Raw genomic sequence first — 27,777 nt, 5'->3', positions numbered from 1 at the left:
GGTCATTTACATATTTATTTAGAAAATAGGGCTTCAAGCAAGGGGAGTGACCAATGTAATTAGAAAAAACAAAAATCAACTGTCTTTACTTTTGAATGTTTTTTGTTGAGTTGTATTTAAAGACCATCTGGAAAACTAGGGACAAAATTAAAAGACCTTTTTCCAGATGCTAGATGATGATGTTGTGCCTCAATATGATCCGAGCCGTCGTCCTGTCATCGGACGTCGGTTGACGACAAGCTACAACAGCTTGGGAAGAGACGGAAGGGAAGCGCTCAGAGTTGACACAGCCACACTCACGCCGCCCCCTGATCGGTAATCGCCGCGTCTTCCTGCTCCGGATCGCCGGGTAGAATTTCTGAGATGGTCTGGATGAGCTCCTCGATCTGCTCCTCTGACAGACGCTCCTCGCTCTCCTCCACCATCTCAGGTGCAAGAAAAGCACAGGTACTCGTTTAAGTGATTGTCGGTGCACCCTCCAGTGGGCAAAACAGCAACAAGCTACTTTGAAAGATTGAGCGGATGAGGGTGAAAAGACTCACGAGCTGCATCTCCACTGCGGTCTGCGGTCGGTGGTTGAGTAGCTGCAGCTTCTCAGCCCTGGTCAAGTGTGAAAAGGCATCAAGATGACATGGCAAGCGTGTGCCCTGTTTTGCCAAGGAGGTGAGACTGACTTTGTGAGTTTGTGACGCATCATGGTGGACAGAAAGGCTTGAACCATCTCGGGACGCTGGCGGCTGCACGGCGTCTTGGACAAGTACTTGAGCGTCTGGCTTGTGGAGGACAAGTGAAAGGGTGACAGTGGTGGGAAGAAGTCACCGAATATACAAACTTGCTGACTTTATTTGACTGAACTTTAATCTGAATTTTCAATGCCGCCTTTTTATATTCAGTCCCTACATTTGAAAACATGCTATAATATAATATGCTATATTTATTTGTTATTAATTCATGATATTCATTTATGCGAAGAAGACACTTGTTATCATTAGTAAATCCAGTATTTGTTAGTCAATTTACAATGTTAGCAAAGCTCTGGGAACAAGCTTTTTTTTTTTAACACCGTAAACGTCAAGCCACACTAGCCTACTCTTAAAACAACATTGCAACAAGTAGGCCTAAAATGACCTTTTTTTCCTTTTTCCCATGACGCGATAGGTAAGGCAATAAAACAAAAGAGGTCAATGAGTCTATGTGTAGAGAAGTTTGTTTTTCATTGCTACCACAACTGCTATTATAAAAAACTGACAATAAAAAAAATGATTTTTTGTTGTTGTCTTTTTTACTTACGGAGTTGAATCAGTAATTCTACTTTTACCTGTCATTTTTTGTGTGCGTACACATTTGTTTGCGTATTTCTACTTATGTGCAGAATGTGAGCACCTTTGCCACCTCGGGTGTGTGAAGCATCGAGAAATGAAGACGTAATGTGTTCACCTCATACATGACGGTGTTGAGATTCTGCTGCCCGGCGCTGTGTTTGCTCTTGCCACTGTCCTTCTTCTGTTCTTTCAGGTCAGTTAGCAGCTGGAACACCTGACAAACATTTACACAGTACACGTATTTCAACAAATATTTTTACAGTACTCATGTTTAAACCAATGATTCACTTACTACACTTATTTCTACATTACACATATTTCTACAAACATTTACTCAACCAACATTATATAACATTTATAGCGAAAGTGAGCAAATTCCCTCACCTCATAGTTGCTGAGCATGGCAGCGTTTGCATTTTTCCTAACGAGAAGAAAATATACAAAGTTCACTCAAAGATCTACAGTATATTTATTTACTATATCTGTACTATTTTAAATCCCCACAATTGAATAAATTGAGCTAGGTGCACTTATGTGATCGCTTTCCGGTGACGTAAAACATGTTTAAATTAAACGTTTAGTCAAATAGCACACAGCATAAGGTTTAATCCTCAACAACGCTACCTATAAGTAAACTAAATGTGGCATATTTGTATAGGAAAGAAATAAACACAAAAGCCATGAAACAAAATGCTAAACGATTGAACTTACACTTCCATGTTGACAAGCGTTTTTGTGCATGCAAAAGAGTCCGTGTGAAAACAAGAGGTGAGCGGTTATTAGTTCCGTGGTAGCGAAACACACAACAAGCCAGCAGGTTGCAGGTACGCAGCTGATGATATTGACGTCATTTTATTGCCTCGTGGGTTTATTTCATTAACTAATATATATATTTATTTTCTTCGGCCATCAGTCTGTGGAGTACAGACTTTTTAGGAGCATTTGTTAATTGCAGCTAGCTTAATTTTCGACACTAGTTACACACACGAACAAGTAAAGAAAAAGGCGTTTTAAAAGTCTCGGTCACGCTAGGCGTAAATGCGAAGACAGTTGTTTTTTCACACCTTTATCGGCCTTTTATTCGTTTGTTGCTTTTAAAACGAGTCAAACCAGTCAAGCTCTGACTTCTGTCCACAGCAAGAACACGAGGACAACTTTGTTCATTCGAGATGACCGCCGAGGTAAGGAACTCACCAACTTTTTAATTTTGCACGTAAAGAACGATTTTCAAGTACAGTGGTTGTCATGTTTGGCGAGAGCACGTGTGTCCCTCCATTTGTGGGTAAATGTTGACCGTGATTTTTAAATTCACACCAGGAATCAGAATCAACTTTTTTGGCCAACTAATTAATCACTTAAGTGTTTATTTTATTATTATTATTATTATTATTATTATTATATTTTTAACCAAAAATTCGCTATGGCAAAATGGAAATTAATACATATATTTTTAGGACAAACTTCAGAGATAGAGCAATCTAAAGTGTACAATAATGTCATAAAAATTAACAAATTGAATTGGTGCAAATGATACAGATTGAAGAGTGAGAGCTGCAAGGATTAATCAGTTCAAAATGCTTCATTGTGCATGTGTCAGGGGTCCAAGCTGTGGGGGGGTCGTTTTGTGGGTGCCACCGATCCGGTGATGGAGCGCTTCAACGCTTCAGTGGCATACGACCAGAGGATGTGGGACGCCGACCTGAGGGGCAGCAAAGCCTACGTCAAGGCTCTGCACCGGGCCGAGCTGCTCAGTGCTGACGAGATGGACCACATCCTGCGAGGGCTGGGCCAGGTACACACACACACACACACTGTTTGGTCCACTGGAATTTACGAACAAACGATCGCTGTGTGTGTGGTCCACTGGATTTGAATGGGTGCGGTGGTGCCACATTCCTGCACATTGTACTGAGTGACTGAAGCGAGAGGTGACATGAGCTCTACTTGCACAGGTGAAAGGTCACGGGCCTTGGTGACAAACTATTTTGACAACAAACAAAGACCCAAAGCATGATCCGCCCATTTTCTCTACTGCATGTCCTCAATAGGGTCACCTATGCTAGGTGACTGACATTCAGATTACATATAGATATGGACTGGTCGCCAGCCAGTGTCAGGGCACCGACTGGAAAGACAAAACACACATTCCCACCTATTAGTGTCCAATCAAACATACAGAAAGGCAAGATTCCAGATTGGAACCCCGAACCTCCCAAGTGTGAGGCTAACGTGCTAAGCAGTCCTAAAAACACAGCGATGAAGACGATGAATGTGATGAAATGCCGCCGCTGTGTTTCCAGATCAGCGAGGAATGGAGCAAAGGTGCGTTTGTGCTGAAAGATGGCGATGAAGACATCCACACTGCCAATGAACGCAGACTTAAGGTCAGCCATCCGTCTATCGAGGTCGCATCTCTTTGGGATCACCTCCAATATTTACACGGCAGATCTATCAATCGATCCATGATGTCAATCCATTCTAATGGTTTCTAGAGATGATTACTTCTATTCAGCTATCGATTCGTGATATTATGTTGCAGAAACAACATTCTAGTCTTGATCTGTGTGTGTGTGTGTGTGTGTGTGTGTGGGTATGTGCGCGCAGGAGTTAATTGGCCCGGCTGCGGGGAAACTGCACACAGGCAGGAGCAGGAACGACCAGGTGGGGACGCCGTTTGGCACGCGCATGCGTGACTTACTGTTTTTAATGTTGACGCATGTTTTTTGGCGCAGGTGGTGACCGATATGCGTCTGTGGCTGCGCGACGCCATCGTCACGCTGACGGACGCTGCCCTCCTTCTCATCTCCGCAATGGTGGAGCGCGCCGCAGCGTAAGATGGCCGCCTTGCCTTAGCTGCGTTGGGAATCGTCCTACTCTCAAATCGTTTCACATAGTGGCCCATATTGCTCACTGAAAAAGTAATTCTTATTTTATTTATTTATTAATTCTTATGAATGAGTCATTCTTCTCCTCAGAGAGATAAACGTCCTATTTCCTGGTTACACCCACATGCAGCGAGCTCAGCCAATCAGATGGAGCCACTGGATCCTGAGGTGAGCACAAAAACAGGCTTTTTGGACTTGGATGGCAACAAAGGGAAACTTGCCAAAATTGTCGCTCTTGGTCTCTGTGTTCATTTCTTCTTCTTTCTTGACTTCCTGTGTGGTCGGCTAGTCACGCTGTGGCTTTGCGGCGGGACGTGGAGCGGCTGCAGGAAACCGGGAAGCGCGTCAACGTCTTACCTCTGGGCAGGTAGGACCTTATCACTGAGCCGCATGCCGCCACTAGTAGAAATGAAATGGGACTGGTTATAGAGAGAAACAGTCGCTTTGCAAATATATTTAGAAACGCTTCATGGGCTAGCACGCGTGATTGCGAAGGCTCTGGACAGATTACATTGACTTGGTAACACATAAAGGCTGAAATCTGATTGGACAAAAAGTCGACTGTCTGCATGGACGTACAAGAAACAGTGCGGCTAAGAGCAACACTAACGAATGAGCACATTTGGCAGTTTGGATTCAATGAATACAATTTCATGAGCTTGTAAATGTAGGTCAGTGCTTCTGATAGGATTGAAGACGGCATTTAGTGTCGATATAAATCGTTGCTATGTCTACTCGCTGTCTTAACAGTTGACTCAAGACACTAAAGGGGAGCACAGAACTTCCCATTTTTCATATAAACATTTGCAATTGGTTCCAATGTGGGGTGGAAAACATCACATTCATGTGGTTGATGTTGTGGAAAAATCCCATTTGACTGTAACTGGACGTCTTCCTGTGGTTTTCAGCGGCGCCATCGCTGGGACGCCGTTTGCCATCGACAGGGAGCTTCTGAGGAAAGGTTCAATTGGACACGTTGATGTTCACGTACGCGTCATCGCTGGCATCAGGCAGAATACTCCATCATGTTTATGTTTTTCATCAGATTGGTCCAATAATTTGTATTAAAAAAGAAAAGTCACTCCCACGTGTGAGGACTGACCAATACGTCGTTTTGGGGAAAAAATACGAAATTGAGAACATTTGGACAAAGGAGTCCTAGGCCTGAATGCTGGTGATGTAATATAAATATTGTGACTTTGGAATGAAGTCAACTGAAGTTTGTCCTTTGCTGTGTCGTTGACAGAATTATTTTTCGATGAGGTCAGCTTGAACAGCATGGACGCCACCGCGCAGCGAGACTTTGTTGGTACGTGAGCCGACCGGCACCTTATCGGCTGCCAATCCAAGCTTTGGATATAATTTTTTGTGCGTGTTTGCCAGCCGAGTTCCTGTTCTGGGCCTCGCTGTGCGCGACTCATCTGAGTAAGATAGCCGAAGACCTTCTGCTGTACAGCACCAAAGAGTTCTCCTTCGTCACGCTCGCTGACGCCTACAGGTCAGCCCACTGCATTATCATCGTCACATATCGTCTACCTTTCCATTCATTTCAATGGAGAAAGATGATTTGAGTTTCAAGCGTGGATGACTGAAACTCATATCTCATGACTGTATTTCCTGCCAACAAGGTCTGCTTGTTCGTCATCTATGCGAGTGGTTCCCGACCTTTTTTGATCTGTGTGGCCCACAACCTTTTTGTTGCATCATGAAAAAAAAAAAAATGATACCCCGACAATAAATAATGTAGATTAAAAAAAAAGAGTCAAAATAGAGACCCCAAAAAATACCACAAAAAAGTGGAGCTTCTTTGTACAAGTCCCCTTGAAACAGGCGTTTCAACTTCAACACTAAAATTAAAGTAACATTTTAAGGAATTATTCCAAAAAATGAAATAATAAAAAAATGAAACATGAATATGAACATATTAAATTATATACACTATACTGTCTATGCATTGTATATGATACATTAAAAAAAATATTATTATTACTATATATATATATATATTTTTTAAGTTACAATAGAGGACTTCTCTGTAAATGATGAAATGTTTTCCACATAGCCCCTGCAATGTGCTGACTCACCCCTAGGGGTCCCGCGTACCTCATGGTTGCTAAGCACTGCGTCATGCCGACGACGTATGGTGACAAACCAGCCAATGAAATGCCCAGTGAACCTGTAGCTCCATAAGCTCCAGCTTCACTGGGTTACGTCGTGAGTGCGTGTGTGCGCAGCGCTTGTAAAACAACAACGCTACACACATGCATGTTAAGCACACACGGTTTGTTTGCCCATTTGCTGGTGTGTGAGTGTGCTTGCCTCAGTTAAGCTGCAAACAAAGCGCAATGCTTGCTTCCGGCTACTTAGTTTAGTCGTCGTTGTGGTGTACAAACAAATCTGGCACAGTGACACCCCCCCCCCCCCCCACACACACACAATCTGTCACTGGCACGCGCGTTCCAACGTAAAAGCAGACATCTCCATTTCTTTAAGAATTGAGTAAAATTAGTTTATTTTTCTGCTTCCAGGTTAAAACCAATCTTCTCTATCTAGGGTTTTCTACAGTCATACAAAAAAAAATATTACAATAATCAGGGATGTGATTTTTCCGCTAATTCGCGGAATTACGCTTTTTTTTATCTCCCCCCCAAAAAAAAAAATTCCGATTTTTTATTTTTATTTTTTATTTTTTGTAGTTCATTGTGTATGCACATGACTCCGACAGATAACATCTTCTGCTATAACAAAGACATTTGTGGTATGCTCTAATATGAGTTACTTTTCATTTGGTCATGATACAATTATTTGTTCATGAAATTTGAACTCTTCAACATTATTTATGTGTTAACTTAGTAATCACATTAGTTAGATATGATGATATTCTCAGTGATAGTTTTTAAAAGCAAAGGCAGTCCAATGTTTTTGAATGTGACTGATTTTGAGTTGACTAAAACTGCCATTTTATATGGGATAGTTCAATATACATTGAAAATTTATGATGTTGTTTTGTCTATTTCTTTGTCATGTGAGTGCATTGAAAGTACTTAAAAACACGGAAAACCCATGAGCCCTGGACCTAGCTGGGTGCCAGCGGCCCCCAGACCCCCGGCTAAATTTTCAGATAATTTCACTTTGGTCAAATCACATTCCTGAATAATTCTATTTGAAATTTGAAACTGTGATGTCAATGTCAGTTGACAGCAAGTGGCAAAATGGCCGCCCCCAGAGAGCCCTTTTTTCTTTTTCGGGTATAATTGTATGTGATTGCCCGAAAGGTAAATGAACAAATAAAACAACAAAAACAGATATGGCTAAAAAACACACAACTACAATAATTTTTATTTAGACTAGTGGGGATACATGCAACATATTATTATCAAGAAATCTTTGTACTTGATTTCTCTTTTCTTGTATTGGCGTTAGCATGTTTCCTAAACAAAACAAGAGTCATCAAAGATGCGTCCTTCCATTTCTGCTCAAGTTTAGAAAGGCTCCTTGTCACGAACCCCAAAATAACCGAAGGTCTCGTTTGTGTCGCGCAGCACAGGCAGCAGTTTGATGCCCCAGAAGAAGAACGCCGACAGTCTGGAGCTGATCAGGAGCAAGGCGGGACGAATCTTTGGCCGAGTAAGACCTTGTACTTTTTTGCACAACATGACGCTCATCCTTTCACAATTCACCCATTCATGATGCTAGCGGTGTGTAGGAACAAGAAGAATTGTTGTTTTTGTTTCAGTGCGCAGGCTTCATGATGACGCTGAAAGGCCTTCCCAGCTCCTACAACAAAGACCTGCAGGTACCACCCTTTGCGATATGCTAGGCTAGGCTGTTTGGTCAGTCCACATTTGCTGCTCTGCGTTCGGTCTATCGGCAGTAGTTTTCAGTTTTTTTTCATTGCACTGGATTCATTTAACTCTTTGACTGCCAGACGTTTTCAGAAAAGGGATGCCGTGGGTGCCAGCCAATTTTAAGCATTTTGACTGATCTTTCAAGGTCCATAGAAAATTATGTGTTTGGACTGTGGAAACACACATACTACCAAATGAAAGATTGGACTCTCATCTTTCATCAGAAAAAAAAGTTTGTTTCTACCTTGTTCCGTTTTTCAGTAATCAACAATAGAAAATGGTTAGTTTCACCTCTGTTTTGAAACAAACGTCTTTTAACGTCTTTGGCACTCCTCCATAGGATTTTACTAAACGTTATTTAACGTTTTTGGCAGTCAAAGAGTTAAATCCTAATCCGACATGGAAGCCGCATCTGCCAGCTGTGCTTTTGTGTCGTTCCCCTCAGGAGGACAAGGAGGCCATGTTCGACTGCTACGACTCCATCCTGGCCGTCCTGCAGGTCACCGCCGGGGTCGTCTCCACGCTGAAGGTCAGCGGACGCCAAGACGCTTTAGCAAAGCGCTCGCTCGCTCGCTCGCTTGGAGGCCACAGAGTTCATTTGCTCTTTGATGGATTGATTTTTTTTTTCCCAGATCAACGCCGCCGCCATGGAGGCGGCGCTCAGTCCCGACATGCTGGCCACCGATCTGGCCTACTACCTCGTGAGGAAGGGGGTGAGCACGACGCGTGATGGGCCTCAAAAGTCAAACACTTGGGAGTGCCAAATATGGAATGTGACCGTAGAGCAGGAAATGGAGCAAAGTAGGAAATAGCAGTTTGATTATTTTGATTCTTAGGCCAAAAGATGACAGGATGACTTTTGAGTTTGAGTAAACTTCAGCTGGGATTGGCAATTTTGGTGCACAGTAAAATCGGAAGTGTAAATTTAACTCCTATACTTTTAAATGTAACACTTTCCCCGAGTTTAAATAGTTCTCACCAGTTCAGAGTTCATTTTACACTTCCAAAAGTGTAAAAAAAATTAACTAATTGGTAGAGTGAAATAACAACACCCATAGTGTTATTATTTGACACATACAAGTGAACTTTTTACACTTAAAAGTGTTATCTACTTTCACCTATTGGTGTTATTTTATTTCACATTTTCAGTATTATTTCTTAACACTTAACAGTGTTATTTCCTTTTTTTTTTTCCTTCCTTTTTTTGGTTCACAGTTTTGTTGTCACTTTTAACCACGAAGTGTTATTTTCATCCCTTTTTTTGTGTTAATTTCTAACAGTCTTCTTTGCCGCAAAATTCTTTCCTGTAGGCCTAGTTCCCGCGCGACTCACGGTACGAATTGCCGGCACGGCAAAATATCCACTTCGCTTTTGGTTTTACAGAAAAATGACGAACATAAATTCCACGAATCATGAAAATCCGGGAACTTTTCGTTTTACGTCTCACACACTTTTTCTACGTTAACTCATGAACATAATCATTCAACAACGGTATCATTTCATCCTTACCATATAAAACCGAATAATGCAGACCCAGAGTTGTCCTTAAAATCCAAGGAAAAACGCAGCTGCCCAGTTTGACTCGCTTTTCCTTTACTGTGAGTGTTCAAATAACACCCAGTAACTCAAAATAATACATTTTTTTGAAGATTTTTAACTCAATTTAACACTAGAGAATTTGCTGTGTGACTTCCTTCACTGATCCAGTAAAGCCAGCAGACAAGATGCTAACGTAAGCCCGATGGAGCTGAAAGTAGCGTGGCGGCAAATAACCGTCAACGGTCATCAACGTGAGCGCACGTTCCATCTTTTGTCTCCAGGTGGCCTTCAGGGACGCTCACGCTCTGGCGGGTAAAGTGGTCTTCACGGCTGAATCCAAAAACGTCCACTTGGACCAGTTGACCGCCAAGGACCTGGAAGTCATCAGGTGATTGTCTCACGCGCGCTCATACATGCTTAGTGATGGTGATCGATTATGTTGCATTGTGCGCTCAGCCCGCTGTTCGGAGGCGACGTGGCGTCGGTGTGGGACTACGCGGCCAGCGTGGAGCAGTACGGCGCCGCCGGCGGCACGGCCGAGAGCAGCGTGCGAGCTCAGGTACAACACCTGCGCGCGTGGATGACTCGGCACAAAGCGCAAACGTAGACCAAAATCACCTTTACTGAAGCAAAATCAAAGATTGCCAATTTCCTTTTGCACCAAAGGAACTCTTTCCAGTTTGTAATCAATCAATCAAGTCAAAAATAAATCAAATTGATCAACTGATCAGGCAAATGTGTGCATTATTGTTTGTATGGTGTACCTAATAAAGTGTCTATTAAAAACACTATGCACATGCATCTCAATGGAAGAAAAGAAAAGAAAAAACAGAAGTGTATTGAAAAATTGAAACTACTAATTGAAACTAATTACAGATTTGTGAATCATGATGAAACTTAGCTATATTCTAATGCTAATTGCTGCAAAACAAAACAGATATAAATATACTTTTTTTCTGATTAAAGAAGGGACTCTAATCTTTCTTTTGGTAGGTTCCATGTTTTGATAGCAATAGAGCACAATATTCTGTGGGCCTTGCAAAATCAGTCAAAATCCAGTAAAACAGCCTGGAGCAAAGGGGGTTGCTTCAGTGAAAATGGCTGCCAGTCAATGAGTTAAATACAGTCCAATTCCTACTTCCATTTTTAAAAGGTTTTGTTGAAAGGGATAGTTGACGCATTGAGCAATTTTCAGCAGTAAAAAGTGAATATTTTGTCCAGAATGAATGTAATAACTTCATTCTTTTTCATGAACAATTTATACCTTTAAAAACTCTTTTTTTTCCACTTGCTGTCGACTGAAGATGAAGATGACATTACCTGTGCTGACTAAATGGGTAACCAGTCGACCAATCATGGCATGATTGGTCGTTACCTACTTTCTCAGCACAGGTGATGTCATCTTTAGTTAACAAGAAATAGTTTAAAAAAAAATATTTAGTATAAGTTATCAAATTAATTCTGGACAAAATATTCCACTTTTGACTGCTTAAAATGGGTCAATGAGTCAAGTACCCCTGGAAATGTATTGAGTTATTATTATTTATTATATTATAAATAAATAATTTAAATTTACAACTTTAAAATTGAAAGTCAAATCATCAGAATTCTTGAAAAGGAATGACACAAATCTTTTGCTCTGTGTATGTGAACCTATACAATATGAGTTTCATTTTTCTTAGTTGAGATACTGAAATGGATTAATTTTCTATAATATTGTCACAAATTTGATGCAAGTATAGATTTTTGTATCTTCAATTACACAACTTTGGAGTTTTGGGTGTTGCAAGCTGCAACCAATGAAACTTGTGCCACCGTATGTACACGTGCAGTATATGTTGTGTGTGTGTTGATGGATTTAATGGATGAGTGTGGCGGCAGTGGTCAGCACAAGCCAGAAGGTGGCGGCCATGACGGCGTGGGCCGAGTTGGATCGATACACCACGCGTCCGTCCAGAGGCTGCGTGGGTCTGAAGATGTCCATCATGGGCTGACCCGTCCAGAAGCGGCACTGCTGCACCACGGCGTCCAGCTGACGAGGAACACGCCCGTTTTAGCTCGCACGTACGTCAGCCACGCGGCGCCACGCGGCACCACGCGGGCGCCACCCGCCCCCTGCCCGCCTACCTGCCGACTGCTGATGGGCAGCGTCTTGAGGAAGACGGTCCACGCCACCGCCTGCTCGCATCCCGGCGTCGTCATGGAGCCCACGTAGCGGTAGTAGCCCCGCAGCTGCTCGGACGGCGGGATGATGTCGCTCAGACGGAAGCCCGACATGACGGCGGTGGAGCCTGGATGAGAAACCAGCACAGGTGCAGCACAGCTGGAGCACAGCTGGAGCAGGTGAGGAACCTGTTTGGTCCTACCGTTGTGTCGTACTTGTCCCAAAGCTGCTATGACGGCGTCCAGGTGAGGATGATCCTCCGTGGCTTCCTGTCGGCACAGCTCGCAGTCAGCTGTTTGATGACGACATTGCGTGCGTGCGTGCGTGCGTGCGTGCGCTAACCTCAAACAGAAAGGCCAGCAAGGCTATTCCTGCCATGTCGTGTTCGGCTTCTGTCAGAGATCCATATGGCTCCTTGATGTGCACTATGTGAAGCTGGAGGAAGGAAGGGTACACAAGCTTGCTCAAGGGAGCGGACTGCTGCGGAGTCGGAAGGCTAAAAAGGTGGCGACGTGTGCTAGATGTTGTAGAAAGGTAGCTAGATATTTTCCAAGGGTAAGTAGAGGTTGTAAATAGATGTGGACATGTGGATAGATATTGCACAAATAGTCATTTTTTCAAATTTACACTTTGAAGTGAGTAAAATATTTAGAGTAAATTTTACTCAAAGTATTTTTACTCAAAGTATTTTTACTGCGTACGAGAGAATTGGTCACATGACAACAACATAGTAAAGTTTTTTTCACTCTGAAATTATAAGTACATTTTAGAAGGAATTTTTTTTGTACATTTTACTTGTTAATTTAAAAAAAAAAAAAGTTCCAAAAGGGCTGAGGAATAAACTCACGACCTTCAGCTTGGGAGACATCGCTCACATGGTAGAGTCTGCCAAACAAGTTGTGGGTTTGTTCCTCAACCCTTGAGTGACCTTTAAAAAAAAAACAACTAGTAAAATGTATTCAAAATCTTGCAAAATTTCCTTGCAAAATGTATTTAGAATTTCTCTGTGAAAAATCATAATTAAAAAAAAAAAATTGTCATGGGATAGGCAAATTCCCTCGTACACAGCAAAAATACTTTTGCTGTATACTTATATACTATATATATATATATACATCTAATACTTTAATTTTTTACCCTCTTCCAAGTGTAAATTTTACTGTTTCGAGTGGGACCAAATAGACTCTGTTTAGACTCAAATTTACTCTATAAAATTGACAGTGTAGGTTGGTAGGTATGTATGGTAGATATGGTAGACAGGTGGCGTGGTGTTTTATGGTATTAAGTATATATTATAGCTATGGAGTTGATAAGGTAGGCAATTAGGTAGATAGATGCACAATGACAGACAGACAGGTGGGTAGTTTGTTAATTATGTGGGTGGAGGTTACTAGTAACCTCCATCGGGAATCTCTCTCCATCGATGGTGTGTTCCGATCCGGGGGTTCCGCTGGCCCCCCAGTGGAAGTGGAACTGGGCGGCCCGATAGTGACCCGGCAGAGCGCCTCCGGTCAGGCGCACCGACTGGGGCAGGTGGAAGTGAGCTGAAGCAAAATGGGTGGAGAGAAGAAGAAGCAGGGTGGTGAGTCAACCACTGTCCAAATGTTGTCCATGATATCAAAATATCAGGCCTCGATTCGAGTGTATCAAAATCCCGTGGTCGTGATTGTAGATTTCGGGAATGATTGTGAATTTCCTCATTCCCTTCTCCCTAATCAATTGGACTCAAGATTGATATAAGGAATCAAGTACTTCCCAATCATGGGTTACGGCTTTTTGGTCAATAAGGCCCGAAATAGTGTCAGCGTCTTGTTTACCCGAATGTCCTTTGTTCTCCACGGTGATGTTGATCCGCTCGCTGTGACCCATAAACTCCAGGGGGGGCAGCGCCGTGTTGACGTGAACTTTGCGGCTCACGATGTTGATGGGCGACTGGCGCAGTCCGCCGCAGCGAGGGAAGTCCGAAAACCACCCGCTCGGGTCTGAGCCCAAAAACGCGGGCGGACGGGTTAGTCTCGAGGAACATGGGTACGCCCTCTCGTCATATCCAATGTCAAAATCGACATCAGTCCCGGTTAGGAAAAGTAGCACTTCATGTTCTCACTTCGGGCTCCCAAATCAGACATGCTCCCAAATCCTTTTTTTTTTTTTATATCCATCATTGAATTGAATTTTATGTCAACAATTAGCAGTGTCACAGATTTTTTTTTAAATTATAAAAATGAAAGAATCACAGCTTGTGCGTACACAAATGGCTGGTTACTTTTTACACTTCCCAAATGCTATAAACATGAATAATGTCCATTAAAATATTTTTCTACTTCGACCGCTTTGATTAAAAAAAAATAAAATAAATTTCACACGTCTTTGTTATTAAAAAAAAAAAAAGAGCAGAATTTCCTTCAAATTGCCATCTTGAAAGCCTTTCGATGCTTGTTGAACGCCAAAACGTGCATTTTTGTGTTGGATGTGATGAGTGTCAAGCACCTCGCAACGCCCCCAGCTGGTTTAAGAATGTCACTGCACCTTGAGAGATCACACGCTCTTACCTCTGCAAGCGGCGTCACAGGAGTACTGGTTCTCGTAACACCACCCACCTACACGCGCACAGACACACGCACACACGCACACCATCACCGTCACGTTAGAAATCGTAAACTCTAAAAAGAGTTGGGTCAAAAGTAACCCAATTATGGATAAAACATGGATTGATCCACTTTATGGGTCAATTTGACCCGACTTTCTGGGTTGTTTTATACAAATTGACCCAAGTAAAAGATCTGATCAATATTTATGAGTTGTTTTGCGCTGAAAGACAATTTTTTTTTACTCCAAGTTGGGTCAAATTGAGGTGAGGTGCTCATGAGTGGAACACTCGCGTATTTGCACAATGCTAGCTTTAAAGAAAAAAAAATGGACAAATTGAAACTTGATTCGTCCTCAGGAAGCACAATGTGCGTCAATTGTGGATACGATCGACTCTTTGTCTTCTCTTTTTCTCTCCATTTTCTCATCGTGCTTGATCCGCCGTCTCCTCCTCTGTCCTTTCCCAAACTGAATGAATGCTCATTGTCACCTTCTCATTTCTCACAGTCCTTTATTCCCTCACATACACCTGTGAGTGTGAGACTCAACACACGCACGCACGCACACACACTTACACGCACACTTGTACTTATATCATTGTGAGGACATCCATAGACATAATGCGTTTCCTAACCCCTTCACCTAACCTCAACCATAACCCAATTTAAACCTAAACTCTTAAACCAAGTCTTGAGCCGTTGGTTAAAGATGTATTTTGGTCCTCACAATGTAGTATGTACAAGTTCACACACACACACACCACGGCAGGACACTTAGTGTTTTGTCATGGTGACAATCCACAGTCTTGACTATATTGGAAAGAAAATGTTGGTTCCAACAATTAGGCCCACTCGAATCGTCTTGCGCTCAAAAGTATTGGGACACACGTATAGGCTCTTTGCGAACGACGCACACTTGCCCTTCACTCCCAATGGGAAGACATGTTGGACAATTGGGACTTTTTTTCTGAAGCTCAAGCAAGGATGTAGTAGTGGAAGAACACCTTTGGGAAAAGCTACATTGGAGAATAGGAACAGTATTAAAGACAATTCCTCCACATGCTACGAGATCTTCTAGAAATTTGCATTCGCTTAAAGTAAAAGTTTGCCAAGTGTCAATACTTTTGTCCAGTCTAGCATTTGAAATTCCAAATGAAGCTCATCTGGACAAGATGTCCTACCTGCACACGGAGAGAAGAGCGCAGCAAGAACAAGCGTCAGGCACACAAGAAGATCCATGATGGACTCCAACCAAAGCGCTTAGTGGAGATTCTTCTTCTTCTGTGGTCACTTTTGAGGCACTGCATCATCTCACCTTCGCAAGGTGGGTGTGTAACTCAGCTGTATTTGGTCTTTAAAATGTAAACACTGACTCCTGCAGGTCAAGTCACATCATTGCAAAGATGATCCAAATTGAGGTATGACTGATAGCCGATAGCCCATACACGCCCGTGCAAGCTGCTGAAGTCACAGGGCGGCCATCTTGCTCCTCCCATCTCGCGAGCAGACTAAACTATACGGTATATGTACAAATTAAGACATATACAGCTCGTAGGCAGTTAGTACATGGGTGGGGTGGTGGTGGGGGTTGTCACAGGGTGGTCACTATTTTTTAACAAGTAAAAAAAAAAAAAAAGTACTGCTTTGAAGACCCCCTTTTTCTTTTATCACTCAGTTCCTTAGACCCCAATATTAGATTTGGAAGAGGCACCTTTTGTTGAATTACAGTTATAATTCTTTAATAAATAAATAAAAATACAAGTTTCCTCCTCCTCGTTAAGAATATAATTTATACATGTATTTAATGCAAGTTGTAAAATGTCTGAAGTCCTCTTGTTTATGTTTAATAAAATTAAAACTTCATAAATCATGCTGTTTCTACTAAGTACTGTGTCAAATGTTCGCCAATTTCGATACTGTAAATGTATAGGATCGTATGCCGAAAAACGTTTCTTGGGAGGAGCAATATGGCGGCTTAAAAAAATCCAGTTATATATTAATACCAGTGAGTTGTGCCCACAGCGCGGGCTGCAGAGCGCCGATGGAGGAGTGGCTGAACGTGGGGGTGGAGCTAAACACATGGTTCTCGGCCCCAAGCTCTTCTTTTGGTTAAACTATTTCCTTTGTGGCTTTAATGGTGCACCGTTTTATACTACCACTTTATTGAACATGGAAAATAACTCTCAACCATCCAGGTAGTGCGCCCTCTATTGGGGGTATGTAGTACTAAACACGGACATCTTTTGCCCCCAATGGCGACTGCCCCATTTTCAGGGACCCTGAACACATCAGCCGTCAAATTTGTTCCTCTCCTTCATTTCACAGGCGTTTTTGGCAAATGGACAATTTTTCATTGTAGTAGTAACTCAACACACCATAATCCTGTAAATATAGCTTGAAAAGGAGCATACACAATCTTCATTCCAAAGCAGTCAAAAGGCAGATGTTAATGTATTTATTAGAATATTCATCTCAAATAGATTAATTTGCATGAATACTGATCAAATACAAAGTGTTGTGAGAACCTCGCGTAACAAACAGCTTTTACGCTTTAGTTTCGATTTCTTCTTAATGCAAACATGAGGTGCTTTAAAAAAAAAAAAAAGATTCTAAAATTAACCCGCACAAACAAGAAAGTGCCGATCGGTCGGTGTGAACCTTCCGGAGACTTCGGGCTGCTCGCAGCCTCGTGAAATGAAACGGACTCCCTTCAGTGTAAAAACATCTTTTTTAAAACGGGGTTTGGTCCTTCAATTCGTCATGTGACTGACAAACAAATTTAAATGTTAAAAACAAATCACAATTGACTGGTTAAACCGATCAGCAGCTCAATGTATGCAAATGATGTGTGAAGTGATTGGTCAGTTGAGGGGGCAGGACGCAGGTGGTCTTCAAACGCTCGCACTTCTACACCATGCCATACTTCTGGAAAACAGCAAACAGCACTTCTTTTCTTGTCTTTTTTTTTAGGTGAAAGTTGCCAAGAGCGGTCTTACCTGCACGACGATGGCCACCACGGCGACGAAGGTGGCGAGCACGAGCAAACGTCGGGCCCAGCCAAAGTTCATCTTTTTGAGGACGAAGAAGCGCGCCCAGTCCAGCTTCTTGGCCGTGTGAGGCGGGTAACGCATGTTGTTCATTCCCTCCATCTTCAGCGCCCTGATCAGGCATCCTCGCAGGTGACTCAGCTGGTCGAAAGTGTGCTTGCCGTGGTAGCAGCCCATCCCGCTGTTACCTGCCCAACGCGGCGGACATGACCACAATCACCACTAGAGGCCAGCACCTCGCGCCACCGCTGTCTCAGACATCAACAATTTCACCAGCTGACGTCAGGTGGGAGGAGCAAATGTGGCCTTGGAGTTACCCAACATGCTAATGTGTCTTGTACCCCCCCGTTTTTATCAAAAACATAACCCTAAAATCAAAATGTAGTCTTCTTAATTAGATTTGTGTGCACACCTCTAAAAACATTTTTTTCTTTCAAAACTGCTCGCACAAAATGTTGAAAGTGGAGTTGTCCGTTACATTTTAGCCGAGCAAGTCCTAAAATTGGCGAGTCCGGTCTTGTGATTTACACCATTTTTTAGGGGTTTACTACTACTGCAGTTCTGAGAGGTTGATGGTCTGCAGGGTTCAATTATGAAGACCTAAAAGGCTGACTAGAGACTCTCTAAAGGACTGAAAGACTAAGTTCTGTCGAGGTTCGAAGTGCTGCTGTTTAGTGTGTGTCAAAGTGCTAAAGTTTGACTTTTGGCCCAAATGATTAAATAGTTGGAAGGATTAAAGTTCTGTGAGGGTCTAAAGGTGGAATCTTATCACGGGGTGTGTGTGCGCTTACCAACGCCCCCAAAAGGCAGCGAGGTGACGGAAAAGTGCACCAGACAGTCGTTTACCAAAAGTCCTCCGCTGGAGGTCTCGTCCCTCATTTTCTTGATGACCTTCACCCAAGACAGCAACGCGTTACACAAGCAAAGGTCATGTTTGTATCACAAGCACACTCTGGCCCTGAATAGCTCAACAATTAGTAGCCAAGGAACTTTTTGTCCAAGGGTCCAGCTGAGGGAACGCGGCACCTTAAAAATATCTCCAGAAAAGATGCGCCCTTTGATTGTTATGGAAGTTGTATTATTTACTAGATTACTACATTTATTACGTGTACGAACTCCTCTTATGGTGTTCCAAAGTCCATAATGGATAATGGAGTCTCACTGGGTCACATACGCAGGTGTCCGGTTGTCATGTCCGCATGCCCGGGTGTCTGGTTGTCATGCCCTCATACCCGGGTGTGTTGTTGTTATGTCCTCATGCCCGGGTCTCTGGTTGTCATGTCCTCATAACCCGGTGTCTTATGTCCCAATATCTGGGTTTTTGGTTGTTATGTCCTCATACCCGGGTGTCCGGTTGTTATGTCCGCATACTGGTTGTCTGGTTGTTATGTCCCAATATCTGAGTTTTTGGTTGTTATGTCCGCATACCCGGGTGTCTGGTTATGTCCTTATACCCGGGTCTCTGGTTGTCATGTCCTCATAACCCGGTGTCTTGTTATGTCCCAATTCTGGGTTTTTGGTCGTTATGGCCACATACCCGGGTGTCTGGTTGTCATGTCCCAATATCTGGGTTTTTTGTTATGTCTCCATACCCGGGTGTTTGGTTGTCATGTTACCATAACCAGGTGTCTGGTTGTTGTGTCCCAATATCTGGGTTTTTGGTTGCCATGTGCCATATCTGGGTGCTTGGTTGTCATGTCCTCATACCCGGGTGTCTGGTTGTTATGTCCTCATACCTGGGTGTCCTTAATGACTGGTCTTGCATAAAGTACAAACATATTTTTGACATGAAACTTGAACTGGTAGGCCACACTGATAAAGTCGCCATGAGGCGCCCTACACAAAAATTCCACAATTTTTGTTGGCCTGACAATTAGTAGCAAAGTAACATTTTGTGCAGGGGTCCAGGTGCGCGAACGTGGTACCTCGTTGTTATCAGAGAAGACGTACAGGGCCAAAGGTTTTTCGCCCTTGTTGATGAACTGGATGGCGTCATCCAGGCTATTGACGGTCAGGATGGGCAGCAGAGGTCCAAAGATTTCTTCCTGCATCACCTTGGCGTCGGGCTTGACGTCCCGCAGCACCGTGGGAGCTAGACCGCCACACACGCAGATGTTCTGTTAGCCGTCAGCCGGACCCGTTGGCCCACAGGAGAGCGTCTCACAAGTGTCACCTATGAAACACTCTTCCTCGTTGTTGTCTCCGCCCACAGCGATGGTGCTGTCCTGCATCATGGACATGATCCTCTTGAAGTGGCGCTGGTTGATGATGCGGCCGTAGTCTGGGCACGTCTTGGGGTCATCCGTGTAGAACTCCTGCCAGAAAACCCAAGTTAGTACATTTAATTTCAAAAGCACTAAAACTGTAGTTGGTCATAAACAGCAACTGATGACATACGCCAAAGCTTTGTGGACTAGTTGAAGAGGTCCTGAACAAGTTTTCATGAGAATTGTAAGGGTCAAGAGGTGAAGTGATAAAAGCGTTTGGTTGCCAATGTGAAGCAACAACGATGAGCTCGAGAGTCAAGCTTAGCAACCGGGAGTCGCTACAGCACCTTAATGGCCTTCTGGAGTTCTTGGATGAGGCGCTGCTGCAAGGCCGGCTCACACAGGATGTAGTCGGGCGCGATGCAGGTCTGCCCGCAGTTGGTGAACTTGCCCCACGCCACCCGTCTGCACACGGACCCAGGCAACAAGATGACCGCCTTTTCTTCAGGAATCAACCCGAGCGCGTCGGTCGGGGGGTTCGGCCTACCTGCAGGCGATGCTGATGTCGCACTTGCTGTCGATGTAACACGGACTTTTCCCGCCCAGCTCCAACGTGACGCGCGTCAGATGCTCGGCGGCCGCCGTCATGATCAGTTTTCCCACTGAGCTGTTTCCCGTGTAGAAGATGTGGTCGAACTTTTGCCGCAGCAGCTCCTGCGTCTCGGCCACGCCGCCCGTCACCACCGGGTAGAGCTCCTACGCGGCGCACCATACCAAAAAAAAAAAAACGGCATTTGGTCACATCGCCGATATTGGCGAGATCTCAGAATCAAAATGTCCAAGCTCGTGTCTTACTTTGTCCAGGTAGAGCGGCAGCAGCTCGTCCATCACTTGGGCCGTGTGCACGCAAACCTCGGACGGCTTGATCACTGCGGCGTTACCTGGCGGACGACATCTCGGTGAGTGGCTGAGCTGAGCAGCAGACCAAAGGCTGCAGTGTCATGCTAACGCAACACTTTGCATTACAAAGCGTGTGCGTTAGCATTACAAAGTGTGTGCGCGTGTGGTTATGCGTGCGCGTGTGGTTATGCGTGCGCATCCTATTTGTCCTAACTAGAGGAAGACTGACGCAAAAAACAAGTTACTTTCTTTATTCTTCTATGTCCGGACGCAACATATTTTAAGTCCTGCCACCTGACTTGGCCTTTGAGCCAAACAAGTACGGACATTAGAACAGGAAGTTGAGCAGCTACCAGTCACATGACCACACAACAACAACAGTATAAAAAAAATTCCACTCTCAAGAACTACATGCAAACCCTAGTGAGGGGGAGGGGGGGTGCACAGTACTGATCCATGAAGACTGTAGGTTGGCAGATGTGGTGGAATGTTGTGTACATGGGCGTCGTACCGGCAGCGATGGCGCCGACGAGCGGCTGCAGGGTGACGGCCCACGGGTAGTTCCAGGCCCCGATGATCAGGATCACGCCCAGAGGCTCCGCCTTAACGTAGATCGTGTCCGACATGGTCAGGAGGTTCTTCTCCACTGGCCGCGGCGCCGCCCACTCCTTCAGCTTGCGAACAGCCAGACCAATCTCCTCCTCCAGGCCCAGCGTGTCGTACAGCTGGACCGCCACCTCGCTCTGAGACACAAACACACCTGGTGAGCTTTCGGCAGCGTTCTTGCTTTTGGATTGCCGTTGATTCAGTTTAGTCCACCTTGTTGAGGTCCTTCTTCAAGGCCTGCGCGATGTCATGGCGGCGCTCCGTCAGGAAGCGCTGAAGGTTCTGCAGCTGCCGGATGCGATGCTCCAGACATCTGGAGCGGCCCGTCTCGAAGGCCCGCCTGGCGCCCGCCACCACCTGCTGCTCGCGAGACATCCTGCCACACACGTCAGGAGGGTCTACATTTAGGGGAGACTGGGGCTTGTTGTCACATGTGACATATGCAAACAATAGGACAATGAAAAATGCACCAGCTCAATGTTCACTTTCAAGTAAAAAAAAAAAATATATAAAAAAAAAAACAATCATTTTGCCCTTGTTTTATTAGATGCAGAATCCAGTGTGACATCGTCCCCCATAGAGTGAGACAACTTACCCAATGGTGGGGCAACATGTCACATGTTTACACTAATTGATTGCTTATAACTCTGCACTGACACAAAATAAGAAAATGACATGAATATCAAATCTGGTACACATTTTGTTTGTGTATGATGTATTGACTCCAAGAAATGTATAAAGACCTAAAATATGTGACATCGAGCCCAGGTGTCCCAATTGTTGATTAATTGGTTATCAGAATGTTTTTTTCCTGATACATATCGCAATCACCATGGCCTCCTAAAATCTGAATTAGTTGGGCCTGAATTTCAACGCTACGAGCGTTTGAAATTACAAGCGTGGTCACAGAACAAATTCAACTTGTATCTCAAGTAGATATTTGATAATATTTTTTTTTATAATTGATAATTATTCTTAGAATCAATGAATCATTGTGAGACCTTACATCATTTCAATTGACCAAATCCTATGAATTTTAGCCTCTCACCAGGAAACGTTCTCCCAGTGCGTGAAGGCAGACATGCTCTCTTCAAAATAAGACAATTGCAAAGTTTTGCTTTTACTTTGAAAAATATAAACAACTTGTACAGTACTGAAGTGGGCGCTCCCGTGAAGCGGGCCTTCTAGTCAGTCAACTTAAATTCTTCAATTGTCATTGTTTTCATTCCAATTATTAATCAAGACATCAAGTGTTGCTTGCGTGTCCCTCCTGACGGCCTATTATGGGATGGCGCCGCTCGCTGTCCTCCGAGACGCTCGTGCGCGCGTAGGCCCTTTTGTTGACTGTCGGTCAACAAAATTTGTTGACTGTCGGTCAACAAAACGCTCCAGACGCGCGCGCTGACGAAGTCACGTGCACTTGGCAGAAGGCACGTCGCCGACACAAAATAAAACAACTTTTAAGTGCGTGGCGGCTGACTCACGCCATAGCGAGCAGACGACGACGCGCGTGCACGAGCAGCGGCTCTCCTATTCGACCGGTTTCGGTTCGAGCTCGTGCGCACTTCCGCTTTTGTAAACAGTCCCCAAGGTGAACCGGAACCCAAAGCGGATCTCAAAGACGTAGCGTGTCCGTGTTCTGGCCTTACCTTGTGCAATAACAATTGTTGTTTATGGTGAACGCGGTGCGAGCAGTCAGCCGGTCTTGACTCGGAGTCGCATTCCGAGCAGTCAGCGGGTCTTGACTCGGAGTCGCATTCCCGCTGTGGCCGCCTCCTTGTGGGCGGGGCCTGAAAGTCACCAACAATGCTGCTAGCTTCCGTCCAATAAGATTTCAACAAATATAATGGCAGAGTATTTTCTAAGAGGAAACAAAAGCGGTCACATTGCATGTAACAAGGTAACACGACTTTATGTAACGTCTCAACTTTATGTATGAAGCGCTTTCACAACAGCTGGAAAAAAAAAAAGAACATTACAGAACACATGACAAAACATGAACAATAGACAAAATGTATGAAATGTTTGCTTCCAGTCCTGCATCCGCCTTGTAGTTGGAAGCGGTTCGGGAAAGAGAAGTGCAGACGTCATGTACACAGTATACGTGACGTCACTCACGGGCAAACTTTGTACTCACGGCCACGTTGGACTGCAGGAGTTCGTAAAAATACCTCACACGTCAAGTAGCTTACTGTATTTTCATCATTTTTAAATGATTAACTTCATTTAATTAACCAATTATTTAAACAAATAAAAATATCTTAAATGTATACATTTTTTAAATTATTCAATTAACATTTGTTTATGTACTACTAGAGACATCGTTATTTTCATAAAGTAGTCATTTTCAAATGTATCATTGTTTCATTCTGTTTAAATGACCAGTTGTTTAAAAAAATAAATACTTTTAAAATATTTTAGATATTTTATATAATGTACCATTTTTAAATGCCATATTGTTTTTTTACAATCATTTTTAATTAATACAGATTAATTTAGTAAAACGCATTTGATTAATTTTATGAGGGAAACGGCTTAATGAATCCAACAAAACGGGATAGTTGGGCAACGTAATTTCTTGAAAGTGCAAGTTTGGAAGGACGTCGGTCAAAGGTCAAGCAGCCAACATTTACATCATTCAGGCAATGGCTTATGTCTCAGATTACACACGCACGCGCACAGAGTTCATGTTGGTTGTACAAGATTCGGTTAGTGTGTGAAAAAAAATGAATTAGGTGCGGGTAGAAAGTAAAAAAGAAAGTGGAATGTTCAACTTGAACTCAAGTGAACTTGGGGACGCTGGGTGCAGTCTGAACATAAAACTGCGTTTTTGCGGTCATGCTAGGTGCGGTTAAAACCGTGCAGATACAAACCCCGGTGGACGTCGTGATACCATTTGTTGTCGACTTACTTTATATTCGTGCAAATATCCGTGCTGCTGTTATCTGAATAAAAAAGTATTTAAAGCTTGTGGGCGGTGGCGCCGTGGCTTAGTTGGTTAAAGCGCCTGTCTAGTAAACAGGAGATCCTGGGTTCGAATCCCAGCGGTGCCTTTTCACGCGACGCAGGCTTTTCACTACAACCCTGGTGACGTCATATTCCATGGCGTGCTTTTAATGAGCACGTGAAATAAAATAAAATAAAAAAAACAAATACAGGACAATTAAACATCAAATTTGTTTTTAGTTTCCATTTATATTTTTTGTATGTAATTTTTGAAATATATGTTTGTACCCGTTTTTAGTTTCATGTTTATTTATTTATGTTTTTTGACATTTTTGGTCCTTCATAGTGTATAAGTTACAATTGGTGCTGGTGTGTAAATGAAGTGGTCCAGCAGGGGGCGCAGCTGAGTGCAGAGGGCAATCACCCTTTTTCCAGGTTTCTGATTGGTTGGAAGTTCAACACGTTGAATACAACCAAACTCTACTTAGCAGCCAGTTAAGTGTAATATTCAGAAATTTTTCCATTTGCTGTTGTATTGGCATTTATTTATGAATTTATTTATGAACTTAATTATTTATCTCTTTTCAGCGTGCGTTGTGTCAGGAGCGTATTCCTGCTGGCAGCCCATCCAGAACTTGGCAATGGAGCGCGGGTAAGGCGGCACGGCCGGTGCCACGCGTTTCGTGCGCAGGTCCACTCGGTAGTACTGATCTGTACACACAACACGCGCACGCGTCATACACCGCGGCGCGCACATCGCAGCACGCACGGCGACAAACCTCTCTTGAAGAAGTAGACATATTGAACCGGCGTGCTGGCGGACATCTGCACCCGCACCGGCGCCACGGCGGCGACCTCCTCTTCTGACGCGTCGCCGTAGTCAAACAAGTCGACCCAGAAGTCATCGAAAAGCGTTTGTCGGCTTTGCCTGCGTCGGTACTTCCTGCTGGGCTTCCTCCACCTGCGTGAGGTTGGCCTCCTAGCGGACGGCGGCGACGTGGGTTTGGGGCTCAGGAAGACGCGCCCCACCATGGCCGCATCCACCGGGGGGCTGATACCAGGCCAGTGCCTGCTGATGAGGTGCGGCCCTGACGAGCGGCTGCCGGCTGACGAAAATGAAGATGAGAATGGCGGACGCGACGTGAGGGTCCTGTGCCCGAGTCTGACCTGAGGTTGCGCCCCCAAATAGTTCGGTAAAGAAGTCGTCCAGACTTTGGTCGCAGAAGAGGTCGGTGTAGCGCGAGAACAGGAGCGACGGTGAAGACCGACTCATCTGGACGCACTCGTGATGGGTCGGCTGGTTGACAAACTCGTACACGTGATATTGATCACCTGACGAGGACATGCGTGATGAGCGCAAGAGTACAGTGAAGGAAAGTCCACGGGTTGCGTACCTTTAAAGAAGTAGGCCTTCTCTTTTTGCCGGTGATTGGGTGCGGGGACGGCGAAGGCGGCGTGGAGGTCATCCGGAATGCCATCGAAGCCCTCTGAAATGTCCCTCGGGAAACCCTCGTCCAGGACGTTGCCATCAAAGCGCCAGTACTTCCTTCCCTGGGGGTCGACGGCAGGAGTGAGGTCAAACAGCCTTAACTTATTTGCTCCCAAAAAACGTATAAATACGTTCTATTTGTAATGTTTTAAGTGTCCCAAAGACGTATTTATAAAAAAAATTAAAATGTTTTTTCATGCTAGAGCATACAGACGACTTTGATGCAGCCTCTCACCTGAAAAGCAATGGTAGTTATAGCAAAAAAACGGCCAGCAGGTGGCAGCAGAGTATAAGAGATCAACCAGGGCCATGTTGCAACCAGCTCTTTTCCCCAGTGTTTTCAACAGATTAGTGAATAATGATGAAACTTAGCTATATTCTAATGCTAATTGCTGTAAAACAAAAACAGATAAGAATAAATATACTTTTTTCCTGATGAAAGAAGAGACTCTAATCTTTGTTTTGGTAGATTCCGTGTTCTTATAGCAATACAACACAATATTGCAAAATCAGTCCAAATCCAATACACCAGCCGGGAGTGAAGGGGGTTGCGTCAGTGAAAATGGCTGCCAGTGAATGAGTTCACTTACTTGGCTGGCATTCAGCTTGGGAAACACTGCATTAGCTTATGCTACGCTAGCTTGGCTCACCTTAAAAATGTAGGACTTGCCCTGGCAGTTGATGCGCGTAAAGGCGGCGTCCACGGGCCCCGCCATCCCCCACACATCCTGGATGAGTTTGGGGTAGCCGGGAAGCACGGCTTTGTCGTCCAGCTCGAAGAAATATTCGCCTGCGAGGAGGCCGCCATTCCAGGTCAGAAACAACATGCTAACATGCTAACACCCAGTCAGACAAACAAAACTTTTAATGTGAGGGAGTTATTCCTTTCCAATGACCGGAATGTCCTCACGTGTCTCCGGTTGGTCCAAAATGCTAACGTTCGCAATATGTCTTGATTCTTTGTGTATTTTGTCTGTTCCGTAGCAAGCGTACCTCTGAAGGCGTACACAGATCCGTTCTTCATCTGCAGGAAGGCGTCAAAGGGCCTCGCGCTACAGGCGGCCGCGTCTCGGACCGGAGGTGGCGCCGTCGAGCGCTGAGGCTCGGGCTGCTCGGAGCTGGCCGGTGCCGAGGTGGAGGTCGGCAACGAGGTGGATGTCGGCACCGCGGTGGGAGCCAACACGTCCACCGGCGTCCCCAACGTGGTTTGGTTGTCTTCAGCGTCTTCGAACGTGTCGCCACGCGCCGCTGAAGGTCGCACAAACGCACACAAGAGAAACACACTTGAGTTTCTGCCACTTAACATGAGGACACACTTGAAGGACACATGTCAAGGTCACTCACTTTTCTTGGGACACATTTGGTCAAAGTCGTGGCAGCAGCTTCCGTAGTAAACGCACATGGAATCACACTGACACTTCTTTGATGGGTCGAAAGAACCGCAGCGACCGGCGCACGTCTCTGTACACGCACGCACGCACGCGCACACACATGCATGTGTGTTATATGTAAAAAATGTGCGCGATGACATTGGAGGTGTAATCGTGTCATGATTCTGTGTGTGTGCGTAAGAGTTGATGTACCATCTGCAGCCAAGATGGCGTCCATCATCATCATCATCATCATCATTGTGATGATGAAGATGCGCAGAGTCTTCATGGCGGTGATTAAAGACGAAAAGAAGAAATAACGTTTGGAAGTGAAAAGTTTTTCCTCCAAGACGACGACGACGACGATGTCAAGCGAGCAGTCAGTCCGAGTTGAAAATGGCAGAAGGACGGGGACGAAAAACACGCTGACGTGGGGACGTCCAGCCGTCTCATTGGTCTAGTCATGTTTGCTTTTAACAAATACACGCCCGCACACACACACACACACACACACACACACAATCATCATGATGTTTTGTGTTAAAATGTTGTAAAAGCATGTTTTTAAAACACACGCGCGGGCACACTATTGATTTTGAGAGCAAACATGAGAGCAGACTACGACCTTGATCATGTTGACATTTACGAAGACATCGAAAACACCCACTTTGTGTTTTTGTATCTGTGTGTGAAAATGTGCATGTATACTTGTGTTTGTGTGCTTTTTGTGTGTTTGCACTAAATTATGAATTTAACGAAGCATCCAATGAAAACAATGTGATGATGACGAAGCTGGGGATGACGATGTCATCATATACGGATGGTACTAGTAAGAGTATTCAGGGTGACGTTTGTGGCTCTGTGACCCT

At 44.3% G+C, this 27,777-nt stretch overlaps 5 protein-coding genes and 1 non-coding gene across 10 annotated transcripts; 2 read left to right on the top strand and 4 right to left on the bottom strand.

Annotated features, from left to right (window-relative positions):
• On the bottom strand, window positions 1–2,157 carry crcp (calcitonin gene-related peptide-receptor component protein). 2 transcript variants are annotated; one of them, XM_077547665.1, is made up of 6 exons: window positions 2,034–2,157; window positions 1,707–1,743; window positions 1,438–1,536; window positions 675–769; window positions 543–600; window positions 1–425 (listed from the first exon to the last, which is right to left on the bottom strand). In XM_077547665.1, exons 1-6 carry the CDS (start codon window positions 2,039–2,041, stop codon window positions 297–299), a joined length of 426 nt encoding a protein of 141 aa, XP_077403791.1. In that variant the 5' UTR covers window positions 2,042–2,157; the 3' UTR covers window positions 1–296. The 2 variants fall into 2 exon arrangements, with proteins under 2 accessions (XP_077403791.1, XP_077403792.1); XM_077547666.1 differs by lacking the exon at window positions 1,707–1,743 and having other exon boundaries at window positions 2,034–2,144.
• On the top strand, window positions 1,402–10,321 carry asl (argininosuccinate lyase). Of its 2 annotated transcripts, none has more exons than XM_077547649.1 (17): window positions 1,402–1,515; window positions 2,460–2,503; window positions 2,920–3,114; window positions 3,623–3,706; window positions 3,927–3,983; window positions 4,055–4,152; window positions 4,298–4,375; window positions 4,497–4,574; window positions 5,116–5,168; window positions 5,454–5,516; window positions 5,591–5,705; window positions 7,750–7,834; window positions 7,944–8,003; window positions 8,501–8,584; window positions 8,688–8,768; window positions 9,876–9,982; window positions 10,051–10,321. In XM_077547649.1, the coding sequence occupies exons 2-17, from the start codon at window positions 2,492–2,494 to the stop codon at window positions 10,199–10,201; spliced, it is 1,401 nt and encodes a 466-aa protein (XP_077403775.1). In that variant the 5' UTR covers window positions 1,402–1,515; window positions 2,460–2,491; the 3' UTR covers window positions 10,202–10,321. The 2 variants fall into 2 exon arrangements, with proteins under 2 accessions (XP_077403775.1, XP_077403773.1); XM_077547647.1 differs by lacking the exon at window positions 1,402–1,515 and adding an exon at window positions 2,029–2,146.
• A 766-nt stretch (window positions 10,322–11,087) lies between these two features.
• Window positions 11,088–15,655, bottom strand: ca4c (carbonic anhydrase IV c). 2 transcript variants are annotated; one of them, XM_077547656.1, is made up of 8 exons: window positions 15,525–15,655; window positions 14,308–14,355; window positions 13,576–13,740; window positions 13,157–13,302; window positions 12,101–12,193; window positions 11,961–12,027; window positions 11,722–11,885; window positions 11,088–11,626 (listed from the first exon to the last, which is right to left on the bottom strand). In XM_077547656.1, exons 1-8 carry the CDS (start codon window positions 15,580–15,582, stop codon window positions 11,453–11,455), a joined length of 915 nt encoding a protein of 304 aa, XP_077403782.1. In that variant the 5' UTR covers window positions 15,583–15,655; the 3' UTR covers window positions 11,088–11,452. The 2 variants fall into 2 exon arrangements, with proteins under 2 accessions (XP_077403782.1, XP_077403783.1); XM_077547657.1 differs by lacking the exon at window positions 13,576–13,740.
• A 1,127-nt stretch (window positions 15,656–16,782) lies between these two features.
• aldh3a2b (aldehyde dehydrogenase 3 family, member A2b) lies at window positions 16,783–24,412 on the bottom strand. Of its 2 annotated transcripts, none has more exons than XM_077547643.1 (11): window positions 22,753–24,412; window positions 21,317–21,479; window positions 21,009–21,240; window positions 20,453–20,538; window positions 20,145–20,353; window positions 19,945–20,062; window positions 19,564–19,705; window positions 19,316–19,482; window positions 18,182–18,281; window positions 17,340–17,578; window positions 16,783–17,268 (listed from the first exon to the last, which is right to left on the bottom strand). In XM_077547643.1, exons 2-11 carry the CDS (start codon window positions 21,476–21,478, stop codon window positions 17,251–17,253), a joined length of 1,473 nt encoding a protein of 490 aa, XP_077403769.1. In that variant the 5' UTR covers window position 21,479; window positions 22,753–24,412; the 3' UTR covers window positions 16,783–17,250. The 2 variants fall into 2 exon arrangements, with proteins under 2 accessions (XP_077403769.1, XP_077403770.1); XM_077547644.1 differs by having other exon boundaries at window positions 16,783–17,265.
• On the top strand, window positions 24,083–24,156 carry trnat-agu (transfer RNA threonine (anticodon AGU)). Its single transcript has one exon. It is a non-coding gene; the product is annotated as a tRNA-Thr (tRNA).
• A 160-nt stretch (window positions 24,413–24,572) lies between the features above and the next one.
• On the bottom strand, window positions 24,573–27,324 carry vtnb (vitronectin b). Its single transcript, XM_077547650.1, has 8 exons — window positions 27,122–27,324; window positions 26,883–26,999; window positions 26,532–26,786; window positions 26,189–26,328; window positions 25,444–25,600; window positions 25,217–25,381; window positions 24,829–25,155; window positions 24,573–24,760 (listed from the first exon to the last, which is right to left on the bottom strand). The coding sequence occupies exons 1-8, from the start codon at window positions 27,195–27,197 to the stop codon at window positions 24,624–24,626; spliced, it is 1,374 nt and encodes a 457-aa protein (XP_077403776.1). The 5' UTR covers window positions 27,198–27,324; the 3' UTR covers window positions 24,573–24,623.
• Between the last annotated feature and the right edge of the window lie 453 nt (window positions 27,325–27,777).

The sequence above is a fragment of the Vanacampus margaritifer genome, chromosome 16 (assembly GCF_051991255.1).
Source record: "Vanacampus margaritifer isolate UIUO_Vmar chromosome 16, RoL_Vmar_1.0, whole genome shotgun sequence".
NCBI classification, from domain to species: Eukaryota; Metazoa; Chordata; class Actinopteri; order Syngnathiformes; family Syngnathidae; genus Vanacampus; species Vanacampus margaritifer.
This window is presented reverse-complemented; position numbering and strand designations above follow the sequence as displayed.

Excerpts from the sequence above, each read along its gene's own strand:
- asl (XM_077547649.1), top strand. Across the intron at positions 3,707-3,926 it reads CCAATGAACGCAGACTTAAG|GAGTTAATTGGCCCGGCTGC; the intron begins GTCAGCCATCCG and ends ATGTGCGCGCAG. Across the intron at positions 7,835-7,943 it reads CGGGACGAATCTTTGGCCGA|TGCGCAGGCTTCATGATGAC; the intron begins GTAAGACCTTGT and ends TTTTTGTTTCAG.
- vtnb (XM_077547650.1), bottom strand. The coding sequence starts at position 27,197 with ATGAAGACTCTGCGCATCTTCATCATCACAATGATGATGATGATGATG. Across the intron at positions 27,000-27,121 it reads CGCCATCTTGGCTGCAGATG|AGACGTGCGCCGGTCGCTGC; the intron begins GTACATCAACTC and ends GTGCGTGTACAG. Across the intron at positions 25,382-25,443 it reads GAAGGCCTACTTCTTTAAAG|GTGATCAATATCACGTGTAC; the intron begins GTACGCAACCCG and ends TGTCCTCGTCAG.
- ca4c (XM_077547656.1), bottom strand. The coding sequence starts at position 15,582 with ATGGATCTTCTTGTGTGCCTGACGCTTGTTCTTGCTGCGCTCTTCTCT. Across the intron at positions 13,303-13,575 it reads GGAGAACAAAGGACATTCGG|CTCACTTCCACCTGCCCCAG; the intron begins GTAAACAAGACG and ends ATTTTGCTTCAG. Across the intron at positions 12,028-12,100 it reads TGCTGGCCTTTCTGTTTGAG|GAAGCCACGGAGGATCATCC; the intron begins GTTAGCGCACGC and ends CTGTGCCGACAG.
- aldh3a2b (XM_077547643.1), bottom strand. The coding sequence starts at position 21,478 with ATGTCTCGCGAGCAGCAGGTGGTGGCGGGCGCCAGGCGGGCCTTCGAG. Across the intron at positions 20,354-20,452 it reads TGCCGCTCTACCTGGACAAA|GAGCTCTACCCGGTGGTGAC; the intron begins GTAAGACACGAG and ends TGCGCCGCGTAG. Across the intron at positions 20,063-20,144 it reads GACATCAGCATCGCCTGCAG|ACGGGTGGCGTGGGGCAAGT; the intron begins GTAGGCCGAACC and ends GTCCGTGTGCAG.
- crcp (XM_077547665.1), bottom strand. Across the intron at positions 770-1,437 it reads TCAACACCGTCATGTATGAG|ACGCTCAAGTACTTGTCCAA; the intron begins GTGAACACATTA and ends TCCACAAGCCAG. Across the intron at positions 601-674 it reads ATGCGTCACAAACTCACAAA|GGCTGAGAAGCTGCAGCTAC; the intron begins GTCAGTCTCACC and ends ACACTTGACCAG.